Genomic DNA, 22,363 nt, shown 5'->3' with positions numbered 1-22,363 from the left:
GCTATGGGTCACAGATGGGATTTGTACACAGGCCACGTGGCCTAGCCCTATGCTCTTCACCTCTGCATTCTGCCACTGCTTCTCTGTCATTGGTCCCAACAGGAAAATGCAGGTACTGCCATGCCCATTTGCCCACTTCCTGCCCACTGACCCTGTAGGTACAACCGGCTGCTGCAGGTGATCACAGAGACACTGCGAGACCTGCTCAAGGCACTCAAGGGGCTGGTGGTGATGTCTTCAAATCTGGAGTTGATGGCCACCAGCCTGTACAACAATACCGTGCCTGAACTCTGGTCAGCCAAGGCCTACCCATCCCTCAAGCCTCTGTCCTCGTGGGTCATGGACCTTCTACAACGCCTGGACTTCCTGCTGACCTGGATCCACGATGGCATCCCAGCTGTCTTCTGGATCAGTGGGTTCTTCTTTCCCCAGGCGTTCCTGACAGGCACCCTGCAGAACTTTGCCCGCAAGTCCGTCATCTCCATTGACACCATCTCCTTTGACTTCAAGGTCTGGATAGAACAAGGGCTATGGCAGATGACAGGCTAGAGTATGTCCTGAGCAGGAGCGCCAGAGGTTGTGATGGGCTGAAAGGCAGAGGTCCCATGAGCAAAGGGAAGCCAGGCAACTGGGAGAGATCTAAGTAGACTCGGACCAGAAGAGGCCACGAGGCCATGGTTGCGGTGCAGGCCACTGACTTGTGTGGCGAGTAACAGGGAGCAGCTCAGACAGTTCATACCATGACCCAAATCCTAACCCCGGGGTCAGGACTGTGGGATAAGGTGGGGAGAAGACGGGAGGTGGTTTATCTGCGTGTCCACCACAGGTGATGTCCGAGACACCGTCAGCAATCCAGGAGAGGCCTCAAGAGGGGTGCTACATCCACGGACTGTTCCTGGAAGGTGCCCGCTGGGACCCAGTGGACTTCCAGCTGGCCGAGTCTCGGCCCAAAGAGCTCTACACAGAGATGGCTGTTATCTGGCTCCTGCCAGTGTCCAACCGCAAGGTCCAGGATGAGAACTTCTACTTGTGCCCCATCTACAAGACGCTGACTCGGGCCGGTATGAGGAGCCTCCATCACAGCTGGGATCCTGGGCAGGCTAAGCACAGGCTGGCTGGACGAGGAGGCAGAAAGGTCGACCAGTATCCCTGAGATCACTTAGGACACACATGGTCACGCCAGCTAACCCCCTCCCTCAGAAGGGACCCACCTAGGGTCCTGGGAACCTCTGAGTCACAGCCACTGCTATCCAGGGGTGGGGTAACAGAGGCCCATAAAGGAGAGGAGTCAGAGAATGAATGAGCACAAAGGCATCAATCCTATTCTCACCTTCAATGCCCAGGATAGGCCCGAGCCATACAAGACCACTCACTAGGGAGACCCCTTCTTGGGTCAGGCTCCCTCCCTGTCCCCAGCTCAGCCTGTCAGGCCTACAGCCTTTGTCCCTTCCCCATCCCTACTCCAGTCATGGCAGAGCCTGGCCTAACACTACCCTGTTTGCTCCAGGAACCCTATCCACCACAGGCCACTCTACCAATTATGTCATCGCCGTGGAGATCCCCACCACGCTGTCCCAACGACACTGGATCAAGCGTGGTGTGGCTCTCATCTGCGCCCTGGACTACTAGACTATGAGAGAAGGGCTGGGACATTAAAAGTTGTTTTCAAAACAGTTCAGACCTCATCTGCAAGACTCTATACCAGAGGGAAGGGTGTGGGCCCCAGAGGACTGTGATTAGCAAGAGGCCAAGTAACAGAGGTGGCAGCTTCGGCCTACTGTACCCACTCAGATGCAACAAAGGTCCTAGGACCCTGTCCTGGGAGGATACTGGTGAAGGACTGCTCTGGGACTGAATCCCAGATTACAGAGCCACCTGATCTGGTGAATGGAACTGGCTTGGCCCCCCTCAGGTATACTTATCCCTGACTGCCCCAGGGCAAGCAGGCCAAGTGCCCCAGGAGTATGTATCCATCACCATCTGGCCACAGGGCCCCACACCCAGTTAGATGCTTCCCTCCCATGGCAACCTAGCCTACAGACCTCAGGCTAGCAACGACAGGCAGGCTTGTTTCTTCAGTTTTATTCATTCAGTGATCTGCTATTTACAGGGGCTGAAGGGGTCTGTGTTTAGCTCAGGGCAAGGCAGCAGCCATGCCTGTCAGCTACCCCCCAACGCTGACCCCTAGTCACTATGTACGGATAAAGGGATCTGCTAGAATCGCCTTCTGGAAGAGACAATGAGCTCCAGAGGCAGTGCCTCAGACCTGTTCCCAACCCTGAGTGCCCTGCAGAGGCTGGGGCAGCTGGTGGGACACAGAGAACTGAGTGGAGCCAGCTCCCTGCAGACAGCCCTGTCTCTGCTATCCTCAGCCCTAGAGGAGGGAAACACGTAATACTGAGGGTCTGGCAAAGGCTCTGCTTAAGCCTCAGGCTGCAGGGACGGAGACCTGGAGTGAGACAGGCCCAGAGCCAGGGCTACAACACTGAAGGCAAAGGGCCCCAGAGCCTCACCACAGAGAGCCGTCTCACAAGCTCGGCAAGAACCACAGGGGATTTTACATCAGCTCAAACACTTCTCTTATCAGGCCATGAGACCCCAGGGACGTTCTCATCCCACCCTGAGATGCCCACCCTCAATCCAGCCCAGCAGCTAGGGTCCCTGAGTGCAGCACTCTCCCTGGCTGCCTCGTGACAAGGACAGACTGGCAGCTGGGGTTAGAGCACCCACCCAGGCCTCCAGCTGTGACCCCATGGGATGCAGAGACCAGGACCCACCAGACTAACAGCTGCTAGGAAGGAAAACAGAAGTGAGGAACCAGCTATGTCAACACAGCAGTGGCAAGACAGGTTGGAGCCCAGAAAAATAGACGTCTCTGATAGATAAAATATATATTCTGCTGCCCGCGGTGAGAGGGCAGGGTCCTGCTGCTCCACAGCCGGCTGTGGAGGTGGCCAAGACACCCTGAATCCCCAGCGCCAGCTGCTACTTCCTGAGCACTACGGGGCTGCCCTGCCACGCCAGGCCCGGGGCACAATGCAGAACATCTTGGCCTGATTCCCCTTCCCAGGGTCTGGGCTCTGTGGCTGGAACTATGTAGTAATACTGGGAGAAGGAAGAGCAGGGCGGAGAAAGGGCCCTGGTCGGGGCCATGTGGCAAGAGCGGGCTGCAGCTGGGGCCAGCAGTCCTCACTGGCGCTTGGCCTTGTAGGGGCGAGAGCGTTTCCGCCGGTCAGGCTTCCGCTGCTTGTGGAGCCGGCCGATGCTGACCCCTTGGCGCCGCCGGACTGAGATGTTCTGCTCCACCAGGTTGGCCAGCATGCCTGTGGAGACATAGAGACCCTTGAGCTGGATGCCTGGCAGTCACCCGTGTGACTGGTCACAGCCTCAGGCCAGAAGCTGGGGCTCTCATGGCCCTCCCTTCAGGGAGAGGGAACCTGAGGGGCAAGCCAGGTGAGCTGCAGCAGCGGGGTCCCCTCACCTTCCTGAGCCAGCATGGAGATGAAGGTGCAGATGAACTCGTCGTAGTTGTGGGTCCTCCTCTGGTCATCAATCTGCAGGAGAGGAGAATATGAGGGCACCGTAGCCTACCTCCCAGCTGACTCAGGAGGTGGAGAGAACCAGACAGCTGGATAGGTCACCCACCTTGAACTTTTTCCTTTTCTCCACTTCCTCCTTGAGGCAGGCCTCATAGTTTGCAATTTCAGCCTCCACACACTTCAGCAATGCCAGCAGCTCCTATGAATACCCAGCATTGTACCCACAGAGGGGAACAGCCAGTGCCTTACCCCGCCACCAGGAGGCAAGGATGAGCTAACAAAGCCCACCGTGCTCTGAGGCCTTGCCACACTTGTGCTGGGATTCAGCCAACCCTCACCCCAAAATTCCAATCAAAAGCTTGGCATCTGGGCAACAGCACCCTGGGCCCTGCCCTATTAGGACCAGAAGCTCCAAGAGAATGTCAGGAAGTTCACCTTGGGTGAGTACTTCTCCCCACTTAAGGGCTCACCGGGCCTGACCAGCCCAGTCTTCTCTCTGCTCTCTGCTGCTTCCACTGCTTCCTTTTCCTCTGGGCTGCTGGACCCCTGACTGCTTTGGCTTGATCTGATGGAGGGTGGGGAGCCCTTTCCACTTTCTGGGGAGAGAAAACTCATGAAGGAAAGACAGTGGGTGGTCACCCAGCCACCTCCCTACTATGTGTACAGGCCAGTGGGCTGGCCCACAGCACACCTGTCACTGCCAGGGGACTCAGCACGCCGTCCTCAGCCAGGTGCAGCAAGCCTGTGCTGATGACAGGGCCCAGGTCACGCACAGCACGGTTGTAGCGGATACAGTCAACACGCAGCAGGCTGTCATCCTCGCCAAAAAGCACCTTGGAGATGTGGGAGGTGACGGGGCTGGAGGGCCGCGTCGGGTTAGCCGACCGGATGGGCGATCGTAATGGCGAATTGAAAGCACTGCCAATCTCAGAGGCTGTGTCTGTGCTCTCGTTGCTGGGCGTGGGCGAGGGCTGTGAGTGTGTGGGCAAGGCCACGGCTGGACTCCCAGCCCCACTGCTGGTCTTGATAGACAGAGGGATCGAGAGGTCTTTCTGGGACTCTTTGAGCTTTTCGGCTAGGACGTTGATGGTGTTGGGCTGCAGCACCGACAGCTGCCCATCAGCTGAGCTGCTCAGGGGCCCTGGTTTCCCTGGCCCCTTCCGCTTGTATCTGTGGGAACCAAGAGGAAGGGGACTGAGGGCTCAGGTGAGGTGGCCACACTCATCAGTGCCCAGACTGGCTCTGACGCATCCTGGCCTCCAGGGTCCAATCCGAGAAGCTGTTCACTGGGGGTCAGAGCAGCCTAACCCAGCCATGTCCAGCCTGTACTTTTAACAGCTGTGGCCAGGTATCCTCCAGGAATATCTTCTCTGTCCCAACTCCCTCTTATCAGGCCTTTTACTAATGCTGTCTCCCTGCAAAGCTTCCCTCCTAATCTCTATTCCTACCTCCTGTGAGCTTTCAAAGGCCCAATAGAACATGCCATGAAATTAACATACCCAGCCCCTGGCCTCCCCCAACTCCTTGTGAGTCGGGGTCAGCCACTGCATGCCAGCCTCCCCAGGGCCCTGGACTCAACAAGCGCCCAACATGATCTGCTGAGAGGCCTTCTCGGACACAGGCTAGAACGTTCAGGGCAGGCTCACAGTGGTAGCGCTGACCTGATGGCAGAGTTGGTGTTCTGCATGTCTTCCTCATCCTCGTCCTCGTAGTCATCCTCATCGTCAGAGTACTGCTGGGGCGGGCGGACTGGCACTCGGTTACGGCCCACACCTGCTGCCAGGTCTTCCTCTTCCTGGATAGAGATACCCAGGGCAGTCATGAGAGGGCCAGCCAGGTCCATGCAGAGAGAGAGCTGATATGGCTCTCCAGTCAGTCTACTGAACACCGCCCTGAACCCCTGGGAAGGCAGTCCCACACACACACTCTCGGCCTGCATAGGGCTCCTAAGACAAAGTATTATGAAATATGTGCTTTTGTTTGTAGAACTCAATCCACAGAACTGAACAAAGGATTATGTCCTAAGAATTTAAAGTCTAAGGAGCTCTCCTGGTCTCCTCTGAGCTTGCCACTCTGGGGGCTTCTGAGACAGAAAAGCCTGGACAGCTAGACCCAGGCTGGCACCAAGGAAATAAGTGGGGAAACCACCTGTCACAGCTTAAAGAGATGCCTGGAGGACGTTCCACAACTGCTCCTCACTTACCTGCATTGGGGACTTGGCATAGTTGTGATTGTCCAGAAAGGCTGGCAGCCGCTGGACAATGGGGGTAGGGTTGGGGGGAACCCCATTGAGGTTGCTCCCTGGAGACTTCACCACCAGTTTAGGTTTGCTGGGAGGACTGTGGGGAGGAGCAAGTGTGCAGGACCCAGCCACCTCCTCTGCACCATCTAGGACAGGGCAACAAGTACAGCGAGGGTCTTCAGAGGTTCGTAGGGTGGCCATCCTCAGCTCACTGTCTCCCCAATCCTGAGACATAGCACTGCTCACTCGGTCCCCAATAACTGAGCTAACGGGCAGACTGGGAGTCAGCAAGCTCTAAGTCACCCGCTTCCAGTGAGATGGGAGATAAATGAGCAGAAAGGAAAAGACGTCCTGGAACAGCAGGACAGGGAATGTACATTATGGAGAGGGGCTGGGGCTTGTGATAAGGCACTATCCTTTAGGTGCCGCACTCCCCTCACCACCTGAGGGCACAGAGCTGTAGACACTTTTGCATCACTGCTCTAGCTCACCCACAGAGCCCCCAAATACCTGTGTGGGTCCCCTCAGAGGCCGGCGGGGCTCTGCTTGCCTCCAGCACTGGGGGAGACTTTCCGCTGGCTGGCTTGGACTCCTCAGGCAGTTGAGACTCTTGAGACTTATGGGTCTGGATCAGCTCTGGCTGCGTTACCCTAATCAGCTGAAAACAGTGGCAGAGAGGAGTGAGAGCAGATGGAGGCCCCTTCCTTGGGCAGTTAAGAGCCGATGAGGAGCAGTAAATCGACTTCGGCTCTATCCTCTCACTCACACAGAGACATGAGACAGGAAGACCCAAACCTTTTTGGGACCTATTTTCCCCATACATACAGCTCCCCACCATATCCCACAAAGACAGGAAGTAGTTTGTTGAACAATCTGTCACAGAAGGAGTGGGGAGTGAACCAAGCCCAGCTGGGCAGGGGCCAGGCAGGAGGGCACGCACCTGCTGCAGGGCCTCCAGCACCGTCTGACGGTTCGCCTTCAGCACGTGCAGCCTGGACTCATACTTGATCCTGCGGTCGGGCACCACCGCCATCAGGTTGAAGCGGATGTCGTGGTAGGGCTCCCTGCAGTCACAGCCGCAGCCGTGAGAGCAGCCCTACCCTGACCCCCACCATCAGGTCAAGGCAGACAGCCTGGCAGGGCTTCCTACAGCCACAGGTACAGGCTCATCCCAATAGGCAGGAGCAGCTGGCCACACAGGTCTGGTACCTTTACTGAGCTGTGTGAGGGACTTGACAAGAAGTAAGGCAGCATAGCTGGGCTGCCCCAGAGCCTACTGTTTCCCTAACCCATCCTGAAGCAGGTCAGAAACAGCCCAGAGAAGAAAAGGGACAAGGAGTAGGGAGCCCAAGAGCTAAACCTGACCTTGTCAGATATACCAAGTGGCCTTGCACAAAAGAGCTGACCTCCCTCTGCTGTGATGCCCTTTTCTCTCTCAAAGGTAACACAGCTCCAGAGGTAGAGTACAGCAGGCATGGGGTCCTTACCCTGCAGTGGCAAGGCCGATCCTCTCCATGATGACCCGCCGGGCCTTATCTGTCCACTCTTCATCCTCTCCCCAGGGGCCTAGGGAAAACCAAGCAAAAGAGTCAGCAGGTGGAGAACCCAGAGTTGGGCAGGCCAGCCACAGAAAGAAGAATGGGAAGACAAGTTGAGTTAAGACACTGGGCAGAGGGTGCAAGAAGCCAGAGCCAAATGTCTTCAGCACCTAAACCCCTCTACCCAGTCCTGGAACCCTTGAGGATCCTAATGTCCAGTCCCCTCAAAGAAAAGCACAGGAATCACAGCAGGCTCCTAGCTCAAGATGCCTACCATGGTCAATAGGGTAGACTTTCAGCCCATCTAGCTCAAAGAGCCGGCCGGTGATAGGCACATAGCTGACAAAATGAAACGCCTCCATGGTCCGCACTGCACTAAGACCATTCTGCTTTTCCGGGAGGTGACGAGGCTCAGGCCTAGGAAAGGACACAGTCAGAACCCAAAACAGGGCAACACCCCTACCCTCCCACCACCACCACTGGCTGCCACGGCTCCCACACACCTGGCATGGCTATTATGTGCCTTGGCCAACTCTGGGGCATTACCAATTGCATATCCTTTGCTCTAGAGGGAAGAGAATAAGTCCATGTCAGAACAACTTCTCAGAGGGGCCTCTGGGTGGAGGCATAGTTCAAGAGTATTCCAGGAATCTAAAGGATTATGGAAGGGAGAAGAATGCTCTGAAGTCCCAAAGACAGGGGTTCTACTAGCTTTGTGCATTGGACACCAGAAACATGACGTAATGGGGAAAGTCCTGACATAGAAGACCGTTACATGGTGGCATCTACGAAGAGTCCCTTCCATCTCTGTCTCCTTCACAGGTTTAAAACCAATAGCATTATATAATTATTACAAGGGTCAAACATAATACTAATCACTATTTAGGGAGTAAAAAACTCCAATGTCAACTGTCATAAATTAGCATTGCCAGCTGCCTTAGGGTCAGATACGCCCAGCCGGCCTGGGCCGGAATGAAGGGGCCACAGCTTACCTCAGGGCTGAACCCTTTGGTGAAGTCCTTCATGCGACTCAGGGTGGGCCCCAGGTCCACGCTGCTGCAGTTCAGGAGCACACTCAGCAGGGCGTGAGTAGCACAAGAGTTGGGGATCAGCTGTGAAACCACGACGATCACTCAATATACAGCACCCCTCTCCCCAAATTCCCTCAAGCCCAACTCACTGGGAATGAGGAGTCAAAGAAAGATAGTCACGTACAGACAACTCTTATAAGCCCTTCTCTCTTGACTCAGTATTTACTCATTCAATACACACTAAATTCTACCAGGGAGCTCTGGTGGCCTAGCAGGTGAGGTGTTTTGTGCTGTCAACCCAAAGGAAGGCAGTTCAAAACCATCAGGGGCTCCACAAGAGAAAGATGGGCAGTGCCTTCCCATACAATTTACTGCCTCTGAAAACCCACTGGAGGTTCAGCTAGAAGTGGATCTGATTTGACAGCAATAATGTTGTTGTTTGAAACACCCATGAGGTATCTAGCGAGTGAAGAGAGAGGGGAACAACTCCAACACCAACTTGTCTAAGGTGCTCTTAGGCTAGTGAGTAAGAGCTTAGTACTTTTTCCCAGGGGTTTCTGCAACTATCACTGTTCCTATGTGCCTACTATTTTCTACTGCCCTCCCCCATTTCCACTTCCCAAGCAAAGAAAATGGCAGCATGCCACCCTCCAGACAGAGCAGAGCCCAGCAGACCTGGTGAGCAAAGAACATGTTATTCACGATCTCATCATCAATTACAGATGTATCATCCACCAAAGTGGAGACTTTGCGACGGGAACGGCGCTCTTCGATCCATTTGAACAGGAAGATGAACCCATATACGGGGCTGGGGAAAGCAAAGGGCAGAACGAAATGAATCAAGGACACAGATGGCAATCAATATTCCTTTTTCTCTTCCTGTGTTCCCACTAACATGTTTCTACCTTGGCCCCACTTCTGTCCCAACACTGTATCCTTAAGGTAGTCCTGAGTGCTCACGTCTCAGAGATCTACTTCAGGCAGAGCCAAGCACCACCTTCTGGTTGTGACGTTCCAGGAGGCCACCCAGGCTCCTTACAACTGTTGATAATCTTGTTATGCGCCATCAAGTGACCCCATGAAAAACAGGGCAGAATCATGCCCTATCTTGCGCTATCCTCGAAAGCTCCAATGTTGCTCAAGCCTTACAGTAACTGTGTCATACATTTCATCTTGTTGAGGGTCTTCCTCTCCTTCTGTACCCTTCACCTTTCCCAGCATGATGTCTTTTTTCCAAGGACTGGCCCCTCCCCTTCTGACAACAAGGTCAAAGTTGCCAAAGGAGATGGAAGTTTCATTATCCTGTCCTGTCAAGAGCAACCTGGTACCTAGAGCCTAAGATAGCTAGATAACAGCAGAAAAGCTAGAACCAATGGCCCCAGATCAGGAATATAAGGCAGTTGTTGTTATGTGCCATTGAGTTGCTTGCAACTCATAGTGACCCGACGTGCAGCAGCCCTAAACCCTGCTCTATCCCTTGCCAACCTCATGGTCTCCGACAAGCCTATCCCCATTACCCCAGTGACGAAATCAACCCATCACATCAAAGGTCTTCCTCTCCTGCACTGTCCCTCCACCCTCCCAAGTGTGACGTCCCTCTACAAGGTAGAGTAAGAACAAAAACTCTAATGAGGAATTTAAACACTAACTCTTACTTATGGATCCCAAGCACTGGGTCCTAATTCTGCCAGAGAAGTAAAGGAGAGCGCGCGCGCGCGCACACACACACACACACACACACACAGTCCCTGATTCCCTTGGAAACAAAATTCAGGTGTCTTGTCTGTCACTGCGGCTTTCTCCTCACACTTCTTTCCATGAGACCATCAGGGCAAGAACATGAGCAAGACCACCCAGAAGAAGCCACGTCAAATGTTACATGTTAAACCAAGCGCTACAAGACTCTGCAGGGATTAAAGCTACAAGCACAAACGGGAATGTTAAAGCTTTAATTAGCTAAATGAAAACAGCAAAAAAGTAATCTGTGGCCTTAATGGAGAGAAAAGGGCATCTCGCTCCAAGACCAGGAAAGGTATCTGAACGCTATTCCTAAAGGACAGTCGGGATTTGGAGAAGGGAGCACAACAAAGGAAGCACTAAGGGAATGTTGGGATAAAATAAAAACATAGTTTGCTCGGCAGGAGGGGTACTCCAGAGAAGGAATGTTTTCTTTACAACCAGGTGTTCCTGCCACTGAACCTGTTCCTGGGGCACTTCCTCAGGCTGTAAAAGGAGGCTCTGGTGCAAAGGAAACCACTTACCCCTGACATTTGCTCTGAAGGTCATAGATCTCCTCTACCTGCACCCCTTTGACACCTGCGAACAGGAAAGTGAAGCGGTAGGAGTGTGGCCTCTGTTCCAGGAGCAAAAAGGGTCCAGGGATGGGCATCGACAGCCCAGGTCCGGCGGGTAAGAGGGGCTCATACTCACCGAAATCTTCCACCAGGAGGGTGAAGAGGCCTGAGTGGGGTGAACAAGATCAGAGGGGTCAGCCAGGCGCGTCCCCGAGGGAATGAGCCTGCCCGCGGGCCCACCCGTGGCCTCTCCAACTCCCAGCCCGCCAGCACCCTCCTTACCCGGGTCGCTCTCCAGCTCCAGCCAGCCCTTATTCATCTTCCCGCGGGACAGCCCCTCAGCGCCATGTCCAGGCCCTCCCGACCCACCGCCGCCCCCGCCGGGAGCCCCTGATGCCCGGGGCCCCTCAGCCCCACTCAGACAACGGGCCCCGCCGCGTCACCAGCCCGCGCCGGCGGCATTACGTCACCACGGCGCGACGGCCTCGGCCCCGCCCCTGCTTTCCTCTTCCGGCCGTGCGACCTTAGCTACGAGCACGAGCTCGGCGGCGGGCGCGCCCGCGCGGGGAAGAGGCGGGGCGAGGCTGGTGGGAGGGGGCGGGGCCTGTCCGGGGCGGGACCTGCTGGGGGCCTGCGAGGGGCGGGATTAGCAAGGGGCGGAGCTAAAGAAAAGGGTTGGACAATGGTGGCGCGTGGCGGTTAGCGGTCCAGTTTCACCAACGGCCAGCGTCCCCGACGCTGCCAGTTCCCGTGGGTCGTCATCCCCGTGACCCGGGCCCCGTTAACGCGCTCTCCCCACTCACCAGCGCAGTCACCGCGCGGGGCGGCCGCCCGTGAAATAGCTACCACGGCTTTTGACAACGAGTAAAACTCCTGGACAGCGGCCCCCTCTGGCCCTCTCAGCGACAGCTGGGAGGGTGGCCCGGGAGCGGCGGCCCGTGCGCCACCGTGAGAAAGGAGCGGCGGAGGCGAACCCGCAGCCCGGCAGGCAGGACATGAGCCTCGCCCCGCACCCGCAGGATGCTCCTTGAGCCCCTTTGCTGGCCGTTACCTCCAGGGGGACCGCTGTGGCCACACCGAGACGTACTTTCCAACTAGATCATTGTTTATTACTCTCGCGGCGGCTGGGCCGAACACGTTTGTTTATTTATTTATTTTCCTTTTTCATTTTCCACATGAGTTTACCCAGCGTTTATATCTAGTGGAAACAACGTGGTAACTTTCTAGGGAGCATCCTCCGGGTTAGGAAATCGCGGACTGAGCGCCTTGTGGGAAACCAGTTTTTGCAGTGTCCCAGAGCACATGTTCTGAAGATCGGTCCAGCTTCTGGAACCGCGGAAACCTTCTCAAGGAACGTCTTGGTCCAGCTATGCAAAGACTTGAAGTGTCAAGGTTTTCTTTCTGTTGCTAGCGGGTCGCGATGTATCCCCGAGAACTAGGGACTGCTAGAGTGGATCCCACCCGAGAAGGGCGCAGTGCGTGCATGTGCCCTTCTCGCTCCTCTTCCAGCCTGTTGAGAAACGAGTGTCAACATGATGGTTTCTGCATCTGCAGCTTGGGAGAGGAGGTTGGACAAACAAAGAGGAAAGGCAGAGTCTAGATTTTCAAAGTGTGGGGAGCTCTCTAGTGGCTTAGTGATAAGGAGCTGCGCAGCCATCTGAAAGGCTTCTAGTTCGAATCCACCAGCTGCTTCATGGGAGAAAGACGGGCAATCTCCTCCCACGTGATTTCACTGCCTCTGAAAACCTGCTGGAGGTTCAGCTGTGAGTCAATTCCAATTGACTCATAGAACAATTGTGTTAGTAGTTGTATTCGTGAAAGTGCCTGAAGATATTAATATTCTCACATCGATGACCTGAGAATGAGGGTACTGCTCCGATTTTCTCAGCTCTTCTTAGAAATACTGGACCAGATGGGGTCTAGAAATTGACTTCGCCAGTGGGATGTGTCTTTCACTAGGGGGAGTGCTTGCCTTCCTTATTGGATGCCTTGGTCAGCCCCAATCCTAGAGAATTTATAGTGGGTAGAATTAAGGCACCATATTTGGGGACAAAAGGAGATTTGTTTTTCTTCCCCCTCCCCCCACATGCTACATCCTCCATTAGTGAACCTCTCTAAGCAGCATAACTTTCTAGGAAGCATTTGCCTGGTTGTCATAGGGTCACTGTGGTCGGTTGTTCATAGCATTGCTGTGAGTCATGGTTGACTTGTTGGCACCTAACACAACAACTTAGCAAAGAACCATTGAGCGCCATCAAGCAGTGGTCCCAAATTCTTATACTGCTGTATAACAGTACTTATAACAGTATAACATGGTAATCAATGCTAGTCTCTAGAACCAGGCTACTTGGGTTCAGTTTCCACTTGCATTAATTACTAGGATCTTGGATCTATGTTATCAGTTTCTCATCTTAAAAATGAGAGTAATAACATAGATAGCAACTGCAAAGGTTTTTTGTAAAAGCACCTGAAACTGGTTGGGCTTTTTTTTTTTTACATGATTTAATATTTATTAGCTGTTAGCTTTGACACTGAGCAGATCACTCTGTTGCTTGGGTTAAGAGGTGAACAACACTGTTGCTTTGAACCCATAGAACTTGCTAGTCACATATGCAATTATATTGCTGCCTGAACCCTGTTTATATTTATAGCTGGAAGAGCCTGTATCGTAATTGTATACAAGAACTTAAGACAGGAGAACAAGGCAGCAACGAATGAAGACTACAAAAGAAAAGAAGAAGGACCACCAAAGATGGAGGTAGAGTAGGCTATGGGAACTCTGGTGGCCTAGTGGTAAGAAGCTGCGCTGCAATCCCAAAGGCAAGCAGTTCAAATCCACCAGCTGCTCCCTGGGAGACAGATGGGCAATCTTCTTGCTTGCGGGTCAGGTATGGGTCCATTTCGACTCATCAGTACACAACAACAACAGGCTATATAAGGGAGTTTGGGACAAATTGTTCAGTGACCTGTAGTTATATGCTAAGGGTTTTTTGCCCTCTTTGGCATGGCATTGAAGACTGGAGACAGACAGTATAGAAGCATCTTTGACTAACCCTGGAAGCAGCTGCCCAGTAACCAATACCTAAGACAGTCCTTAGCAAGAACTAGGGCTGCAGTGCAACAGTGGAGCTAGGATTTTCCTGGCTCTGATACTTGTTAACTATGTGACCTGGGACAAAAGACTCCGTTTCTTTGTGCTTCAGTTTCTTATTTAGAAAATGTGTGTAATAACTGAGTGCTCTGTAGATTTCATTAAGTTTTGTTGTTGTTCAATGAGTTAATACAAGTAAAATGCTGAGAATAATACATAGCAAAACAGGACACGCTCAAGCCAAGGTTAATCTTGAGTACACTGTGAAGTGGATGCAACCTGAGATGCTGAGTACATGGCAGAAGAAATGATTAAAAAGGAGGCCTGTTCATTCAGTCAGCAAAGTGAGCACTTACACGCCTGGGCATATGGTCCCAATGTTCAGCTAACTTAGTAGTGATGTTTTTTTGTGGAGGTTTAATAAAAAAAAAAACTATGAAAGAAACTGATGTTATCTTTATTTCGGTCCTATATCAGACCCATGGATGATATTTTGAGGAAAATGTTACAAAGGAAGCCAACAAGGTTCTCAAAGATCAATTTTTCCATCTTCCTTCTCTTGAATAGACAATCTGCCAAGACTAGGAGAGCCGCTCAGAGGAAGTCATCTTCCAGGCCTGGTAAGAAGGACTGGAGCTTCTGCTCAACCCTCGAGTCCACCTCATCCAAGAGAGCTGCCTGTGTAGGGTAGCAAACTTCTCTCTCTGTCAACCCCACTCCCTTCCTGGGTTCTTCAAGATGCTCAATAAGGTTTTTTTAAATTCCCCTAATTTTTTAATGTCATGCTCAAAATTCAGCTGTTGTTGTTATGTGCCGTCAAGTAAGAACAGACTTGTAGCTGACGGTCTAATAGGTTCTCAGAGGATGTAAAGCACATGGAGGAGATTGCTTATCTTTCTCCTTCAGAGCAACTGGTGAATTCAAACAGTCTGCCTTTGGGTTGACAGCATAACTACTTCCTCACTTGGCCACTGTTGCTGGTAGGTGCCATTGAATCAAGCACGATTCATAGTGACTCTATGAACAACAGATCTGAACCCTGTTCTATCCTGCGCCATCCTCACAATCTGTGACAAACGCTAGCCCATTGCTGCAGTCATTGTGGTTGAGGGTCTTCCTCTCCTTCACTGACCTTTCCAAGCATTATGTCCCTCATCAAGGAATAACCTTTCCTAATATACCCGAAGTGTGTGAGGTGAAGCTTTATCATCTTTGCCTCTATGGAGCACTCTGGCTGCACCTTCTCCAAGACATATCTGGGTTTGGGGCAGCCCATGGGATATTCAGTACTCTTCTCCAACATCACATTTCAGTTATTCTTCTGTCATCCTTATTGTCCAGCTCTCAGATGCATAGCAAATGATTGAAAAGACCAGGGCCTGAAGCAGGCACACCTTAGTCCTCAAATTTATATCCTTGCTCTTCAATAATTTGGAGAGGTCTCGGGCTATAGACTTTCCCAGTACAATACTTGAATTCCCTTAAAAAGGAAGCTACTTAAAGGAAAAAATATGAGCAGTTGCAGCCAATTCCTTTATTGTGACCAAAATGAGCTTACTCATGCCAAATAATTACACTTCCTCCCAATCTCGATTCTGCCAAAATGAACCTCTTCTCCATTCTCTATGCCTTCCTGTTCTTAGAGAGAGGATTGTGTTCCCACTCTTTTTTTTTTTCCATCCTAATGGTCAACTTGAGTGAAACCTGTAGTTAACTCTTAACATGATCTTTTCCAGTTTGTCGACTCTGCCTTCAAGAACCTGGCGATCCTGAAAAGTTAGGGGAATTTCTTCAGAAAGACAATCTCAGCGTGCATTATTTCTGTCTTGTGAGTATAAGGTCTCCTTTGTCTTGAATATTCTCTAACTTTTGCTGTACAGCCTGTTCTCTGTTTTTGCATCCAGCTACAGATCCATAGCCCTATTGTATGTTTGGTGGGGCTTTCTCGATTTGTAATTTTGAAGAAGTAATGCATATACCTAGTGAAATATGTGAACTCAATGCAATTGCTCAGTATAAAATGCTAACAGCATACAGTGTGTTCAATAAAACGTAGCCCTTCTCCCAAACAATATTCCCAGTCTTTCCTCTCCAAAGAAACAATGGCTATCAATAGTTTATTGATAAATTATCCTTCCAGTTATTTCTAATATTTTCCCACTAGATTTCATTTACATTTTACAAAACATACTTAAGTGTAAAATTTGACCAATTTTAATAAATGTATCCTCACAAAATCACACCTCAATAAAGAGCAATAACTTTCCTATGATTCCAGAAAATTCCTTCCAGCTCCCTTCCAGTCAGTTCATGGATCTGATTTCTTTAACTTTGGATGACTTTGCCTACTGTATATATGTATTGTACGTATGTATTTCATATACATAGAAGTATGCTATTTTGTGTCTGACTTCTTTCTCTCAATATAATGATTTTGAGATTCAACATGATTTAAAGATTCATCCATGTTGTAGATGTCAGATCTTGAGGATTTTTCTTTTCCAACAGTATTCTGTTAGATGCATATACCGCAATTTGCTTATCTGTTCACATGCTGATGGTCATGCGAATTGTTTCCATTTAGGGACTGTGAACATTTCTGTACATGTTTTTTGGTAGAAATACATTTTCACTTCTCTTGAATTCCTAACTGTGGAATTGCTGGTTTCATGCTCACGCAGCAGAGTGGCCCCTTTAGGACAGAGAAGAATTCCTCTACGGACTTTCCGAGTCTGTAATCTTTACAGAAGCCACTGCCTCATCTTTCTTCCATGAAGCAGTTGGTGAGTTCAAACTACCAACCTTTTGGTTAGCAACTGAGTGGTTGTATAATAACTATATGTATATCATTGCATAAAATTGCCAAATTGTTTTCCAGAGGACTTTTTTATTTATTTATATAGTTTATTGTTATACCATTCCCCCTCCCCACAGTCCACTTTACTATGCACCTCTTATTCTGGACTCTTGCCGTGCAAACAAAACCTAATCATCTATCGCTTGTAAACAGTTCTCTCCCTCATCTATTTCAGTGCAGTATACATTATTTATCCCCTCTTTTCTTAGTTTCCCACCAAACCTGATATCAGTCTTGTTTTATAACAGTGGCGTCATTCAGTATTTGTCCTTTTGTGATTGAGATATTTCACAATACATAATATCCTCCAGGGTCACCCCATTTTGTATGATAATTCCTGAGTTCCTTGTTTTTCAATGCAGCATAGTATTCCATTGTGTGAATATACCAGAGCTTCTCTATCCATTCCTTTGCTGAGGAGCCCTTGGCTTGTTTCCAACTCTCTACTATTGTGAACAAAGCAGCAATAAGCATAGTTGTGCATAAATCTGCTTGGGTGGCAGTTCTGGTTTCTTTAGGGTATATTCCCAGTAGTGGAATTGCTGAGTCAAATAGTATTTCTATTCCCAACTTTTTGAGAAAGCGCCATGCTGCCTTCCATAGTGGTTGCACCATTTTACACTCCCATCAGCAGTGAATAACAGTTCGTTTCTCCACAACCATGCCAGCATTTGTTGTTTGCTGCTCTGCTATTCTTACTGGGGTGAGATGTTATTTCATAGTTGTTTTGATATGCATCTCTCTAGATGAGAGAGCTAGAGATTTTGAACATTTCTTTGTGTGTTTGTTCACGTCTCTGTTCATATCCTGTGTCTATTTTGCAATCAGGTTGTTTTCCTTTATCTTCTTGTGGTGTGAGTCCAGAGGACTTTTATGAGCTTTCACACTCCCACTAGCGATTTCTGAGCATTCTGGTGCACCACATTCTTGCCACAACAGTTCTTTTATTTTGGCTATTCTTCAGGGTGTGTATTGGTATCTCGTTGTGGGTTTAATGTGCATCTCACTGATGACTGAAGATGTTGAGTTTCTTCTCATACATTTGTCTCTTGTGAAGCATCTGTATGTGTACTTTGCTTATCAAAAAAATTAGGTTGTTTGTCCTATTATTGAGTTGTAAGATTTCTTCATATATTCAAAATGCAAAATTTCCCCCAGTTAACACATATTGTGACTATTTTCTCACAATCTGTGACCTGCCTTTTCATTTTCTTTCTGTTGTTTTTCAAAGAAATGTTTTTAAATTATTATAAAGTTCAACTTATCTTTTTTGCCTCTTTTACTTGCTAGTGTTTTGTGCTGTGTATGTCCCAAGAAATTTTTGCCTACCCATTGAATTATGTTGATGCCTTTGTCAAAAATCACTTGACCTATCTGTTGACCTATGTCTGGATTCTCTCTTTCATGCCATTGACTTATGTGTCTGTCCTTACACCACACACTGTTATCTTCTTTTTGTGGGTTCATGCTGCCTCAAAAGTAATATAACGTCTACAAACTTGGCTAGTATTGTTCTATTAGGACCTTTTTCTTTTCCATACAGACTTTATATTTAGCTTGTCAGTTTTTCTTTAAAAATGCCCATACTCAAAGGGGCAGAGGGGAGCAGAGATCTGAGGATAGGAAGTTAATCATAAGGTTGCACAGTTTGATGGGCAGGGGGAAGGAGGGAGTAAGGGAAATGATAAAGATTTGGTGTGAAAAACAATGTATACAGACTTTGTACATAAACCAATATAAAAGAAAAATTTATTTTCAATTAAAAAAAATAAGCCCATACTTTACTCATTGACACTTAATGACAATATCAAGGGCGGGGGGGAATGAGATTTTTTTTAAAAAAGCAAGAATCGAAACACTGAGCTGTTGTTGTTGTTAGGTGCTGTTGAGTACAGCTCACAATGACTCTATGAACGACAGATCTGAACCCCGTCCTATTCAGTGTGTGCTGTCCTCACACTTCCTGACACACTAGAGCCCTTTGCTGTAGTCACTGTGTCAATCCATCTGATTGAGGGTCTTCCTCTCTTTCGCCAATCTTCCACCTTTCCAAAAATCATGTTCCTCTCCAAAAAATAGCCTCTTCTAGCAACATGCCCAAAGTTTGTGAGACAAAACTTGATCATCTTTGCCTCCCAGGATCACTCTGGCTGCACTTTCACCAAGACACAGATGTTTGTTCTTTTGGCAGTCCAGAGAATGTTTATTTATTTTTTTAATGTATGTTTGTAAATGTATCAAAATTAACAATGCCCTGACAGGACTCATGAGAGAGGAAAATCACAGACCAGTCTTTCTCACGCTCATAAAGCAAAATATTAGCATCTTATAGTATTATATAAAAAGAATCATTTATCATGATCAACTGTGGTTTATAACAAGAATACAAGGTTGATTTAACATTAAAGGAGTGAATTAATGTAATAAATCACATTAACAAAATAAAGGAGGGAGAAAAAAAAATCATGATCACCTCAAAGATGCCGAGGAGGCAGCTGACAAAATCCAGCACATAATGATGCTACTCACAGCAAACTAGGAATAAAAAGAAACTTCTCAGTAAGATAAAATACATGGATGGAAAAACCTATAGCTGGCATCCTATTTAATGGTGTAAGAATGGATGCTGGCACCTAATGCTAAAAATTAGACAAAGACATCTACTTACACTTTTTTAACATTAGATTGAGGATCCTAGTCAGTTCAATAGGCAACAATGTTAAAAATACCTGAAAATCAGAAAGGAATAAGTAGAACTGTTTTTATTCTCACATGATTGTGTATACAGAAATTACTACAGCATTTACCACAAAGCCAACTACACTTCAGGATACAGTCAATAAACAAAAACTACACTTCCATACACCAGCAACATATCTGTTTGCCTTTTTTTAAAATTTAATTTCTTTATTTTTCATTTCAATGAACATCTACAGAGATTTTGGAATTCCATTCATTCATTGTTGCACCCCACTCCCCGCCCACCCCCCCCCCCACCCCCCGTTTGCTCCTCTCCTTCAAACACAACTGTTTGCTTTTTTGACGGTCTAAGGCAGGGTGGAAAGACAAAATATTGCAATGAACTGTGCAAGGAGCTGGAATCAGGGCCGAACTCGCTCAGTATTTCTTAAGCTCAAGGAACTGAAGAACAAATTCAAACCTTGAGTTGCTATAAACAAGGATGCTTTGGGTAGAATATTAAATGATCCAGGAAATATTAAAAGAAGATGGGGGTGGGGAGAAAAGTGCAACAATGAATGAATGGAATTCCAAAATCTCTGTAGATGTTCATTGAAATGAATAATAAATAAATAAATAAATTGGGGGGGAAAATAAGATGGAAAGAATATACAGAGTCACTGTACCGAAAGGAATTGGCAGACACAGAAGATTTCATGAAACAACATATTAACAAGAGACTATGGTGATGAAGGAAGAAGTTCAAGCTGCTTTGAAGGAATTGACAAAAAAGTAAAACCCCAAGAATTGATGGTATACTGATTGACATATTTCAACTAACATATTCTCTCCTAGATGTCCTCATCAAGTTGTGTCAAGAAATCTGGAGGACAACCACTTGGCCAACTGACTGGAAGAGATCTAGATTTGTTCCTATCCCAAAGAAAGATGATCCAACAGAGTGTGGAAATTATCAAATAATATCATTGATATCACATGCAAGCAAGATTCTGCTGAAGATTATCCAAAAACGACTAGAAGAGCACGTCAACAGAGAACTGCCAGAAGTGCAGGCTGGGTTTAGAAGGGATTGTGGTACTAGGAATAGATAATAGCTAATTTTAGATGGACCTTGGGTGAAAGCAGAGAGTACCAGAGGAATGTTTTTCTGTGTTTCATGGATTATGCAAAGATGTCTGACTGTGTGGATCACAACAAACTGTGGCTGACTCTGAGAAGAATGGGATTCCCAGAACACTTGATAGTGCTAACGCGAAACCTATACTTGGATCTGGAGGCAGTTGTCAGAACAGAGCAGGGAAACACTGCATGGTTCAAGACTGGGAAGGGTGTACGCAAGGGATGTGTCCTTTTAACCTATATGCAGAACAGATTATCTGGGAGGCTTGGCTCTATGAGGATAAGTGTGACATCAGGACTGGAGGAAGATTGATCAACAATCTGCATTATGCAGATGACATAACCCTGCTTCCTGAAACCGAGGAGGACCTGAAACGCTTGCTGCAGAAGGTCAAGGACTGTAGCCTTCAGTATGGATTGAGGCTCAATGTCAAGAAGACAAAGATTCTCACCACTGGACCAATTGTCAGCATCAGGATGGATGGTGAAGAGATTGAGATTGTCAACAGCTTTAGTTTGCTTGGAACCAGCAGCCAGAAAATTAAAAGATGTAGTGCTATGGGAAAGTCTGCTGTTAGGGACCTCTCCAGGGTGCACCTGATGTGGGCCATGGTCTTTGCAATCCCTTGCTATGCATCAGAGAACTAGACAATGACTAGGGAGGATAGAAGGAGAATTGACGCCTTTGAGCTGTGGTGTTGGAGAAGATTATTGATTATACCATGGACTGCTAAGAAAATGAATGGGTTCATCCTAGAGAGGGTTAAACTAGGCTGCTCTTTGGAGGCAAGGATTCTGAAGCTTCATCTGACATACTTTGGACATGTTGAAAGGATGGACCATTCCTTGGAGAAAGACGTCATGCTTGGAAGGGTGGAGGGACAGCACAGGAAAGGAAGACCCTCGATGAGGTGAATTGATCCAGTGACTGGAGTAATCATGGTAGGTCTGTCGCAGACAGTGAGATTGGCACAGGGTAGAGCAGGGTTTAGGGCTGTGGTACATAGGGTCACTATGAGTCACAGGCGACTTGACAGCACATAACAAGAAGAAGAAGTATATAGAGCCACTGTACCAGAAACAGTTGGCTGACACAGAAGAATTTCATGAAACAACGTATGAGCAAGAGCCTGTGGTGATAAAGGAAGAAGTTCACGCTGCTCTGAAGGTATTGACAAAAAACAAGTCTCCAGAAATTGACAGCATACCAATTAACATATTTCAACAGATGCTGCCAGAATGTGCTCACCAACTTGTGCCAAGAAATCTGGAGGACAACCCCTGGCCAACTGACTGGGAGAGATCTATATTTGTTTCCATTCCAAAGAAAGGTGACCTGACAGAGTGTGAAAATTATTGAACAATATCATTAATATCACATGAAAGCAAGATTCTTCTGAGAATTATATAAAAACAACTGGAACGGCACATCAATGGAGAACTGCCAAATGTGCAGGCTGGGTTTAGAATAGGTCGTGGTATTAGGGATATTATAGCTAATGTTAGATGGATCTTGGCTGAAAGGAGAGAGTATCAGAGGAATATCTATGTTTCATTGACTATGTAAAGGCATTTGACTGTGTGGATCACAACTAACTGTGGCTAAGTCTGAGAAGAAGGGGAATTCCAGAATACTTGATTGTGCTTATGCAAAATCTATACTTGCACCAGGAAGCAGTGCTCCAAACAGAGCAAGGAAACACTGTTGTTTTTGTTATGTGCCGCCGAGTTGCTTGCGACTCATAGCGACCCTATGTACAATAGCCGTAAACCCTGCTCTATCATGTGCCAATCATACTGCCTCTGACACACTCATCCTGATTACACCAGTCACTGAATCAATTCACCTCAAAGAGGGTCTTCCCCTCCTGCGCTGTCCCTCCACCCTCCTTACAACATGTCCAAAGTATGTCAGATGAAGCCCCAGAATCTTTGCCTCCAAGGAGTAGCCT

The 22,363-nt window shown here is 48.5% G+C and overlaps 3 protein-coding genes across 3 annotated transcripts in view; 2 read left to right on the top strand and 1 right to left on the bottom strand.

Annotated features, from left to right (window-relative positions):
- The window catches only part of DNAH1 (dynein, axonemal, heavy chain 1), a 91,271-nt gene extending 89,642 nt beyond the window's left edge, over window positions 1-1,629 (top strand). Inside the window, exons 75-77 of the mRNA XM_006892299.1 lie at window positions 159-510; window positions 827-1,061; window positions 1,508-1,629. Of these exons, the coding sequence (XP_006892361.1) occupies window positions 159-510; window positions 827-1,061; window positions 1,508-1,629 (709 nt within the window). The remainder of the gene's footprint in view (window positions 1-158; window positions 511-826; window positions 1,062-1,507) is intronic.
- Window positions 1,630-2,876: 1,247 nt separating this feature from the next.
- On the bottom strand, window positions 2,877-11,188 carry BAP1 (BRCA1 associated protein-1 (ubiquitin carboxy-terminal hydrolase)). Its single transcript, XM_006892252.1, has 17 exons — window positions 10,927-11,188; window positions 10,781-10,810; window positions 10,612-10,666; window positions 9,026-9,158; window positions 8,312-8,431; window positions 7,823-7,884; window positions 7,594-7,736; window positions 7,269-7,347; window positions 6,722-6,845; window positions 6,292-6,439; window positions 5,743-5,927; window positions 5,201-5,334; window positions 4,231-4,709; window positions 3,975-4,135; window positions 3,646-3,738; window positions 3,482-3,554; window positions 2,877-3,323 (listed from the first exon to the last, which is right to left on the bottom strand). Exons 1-17 carry the CDS (start codon window positions 10,961-10,963, stop codon window positions 3,190-3,192), a joined length of 2,190 nt encoding a protein of 729 aa, XP_006892314.1. The 5' UTR covers window positions 10,964-11,188; the 3' UTR covers window positions 2,877-3,189.
- Window positions 11,189-13,295: 2,107 nt separating this feature from the next.
- PHF7 (PHD finger protein 7) overlaps window positions 13,296-22,363 on the top strand; it is a 17,720-nt gene continuing 8,652 nt past the window's right edge. Inside the window, exons 1-3 of the mRNA XM_006892298.1 lie at window positions 13,296-13,402; window positions 14,303-14,355; window positions 15,472-15,563. Of these exons, the coding sequence (XP_006892360.1) occupies window positions 13,359-13,402; window positions 14,303-14,355; window positions 15,472-15,563 (189 nt within the window). The 5' untranslated portion in view covers window positions 13,296-13,358. The remainder of the gene's footprint in view (window positions 13,403-14,302; window positions 14,356-15,471; window positions 15,564-22,363) is intronic.

The sequence above is a fragment of the Elephantulus edwardii genome, unplaced genomic scaffold (assembly GCF_000299155.1).
Source record: "Elephantulus edwardii isolate Elephantulus edwardi_28Jun2011 unplaced genomic scaffold, EleEdw1.0 scaffold00113, whole genome shotgun sequence".
Taxonomy (NCBI): Eukaryota; Metazoa; Chordata; class Mammalia; order Macroscelidea; family Macroscelididae; genus Elephantulus; species Elephantulus edwardii.
Note: the sequence above shows the minus strand (reverse complement) of the source record. Positions and strands in the feature narration are given on the sequence as shown.

Coding starts and splice junctions, on each gene's coding strand:
- BAP1 (XM_006892252.1), bottom strand. CDS start 10,963: ATGAATAAGGGCTGGCTGGAGCTGGAGAGCGACCCGG. Junction 10,667..10,780: donor CCTCCTGGTGGAAGATTTCG/GTGAGTATGAGC, acceptor TCCTGTTCGCAG/GTGTCAAAGGGGTGCAGGTA. Junction 7,348..7,593: donor AGTCTACCCTATTGACCATG/GTAGGCATCTTG, acceptor GGTTTTCCCTAG/GCCCCTGGGGAGAGGATGAA.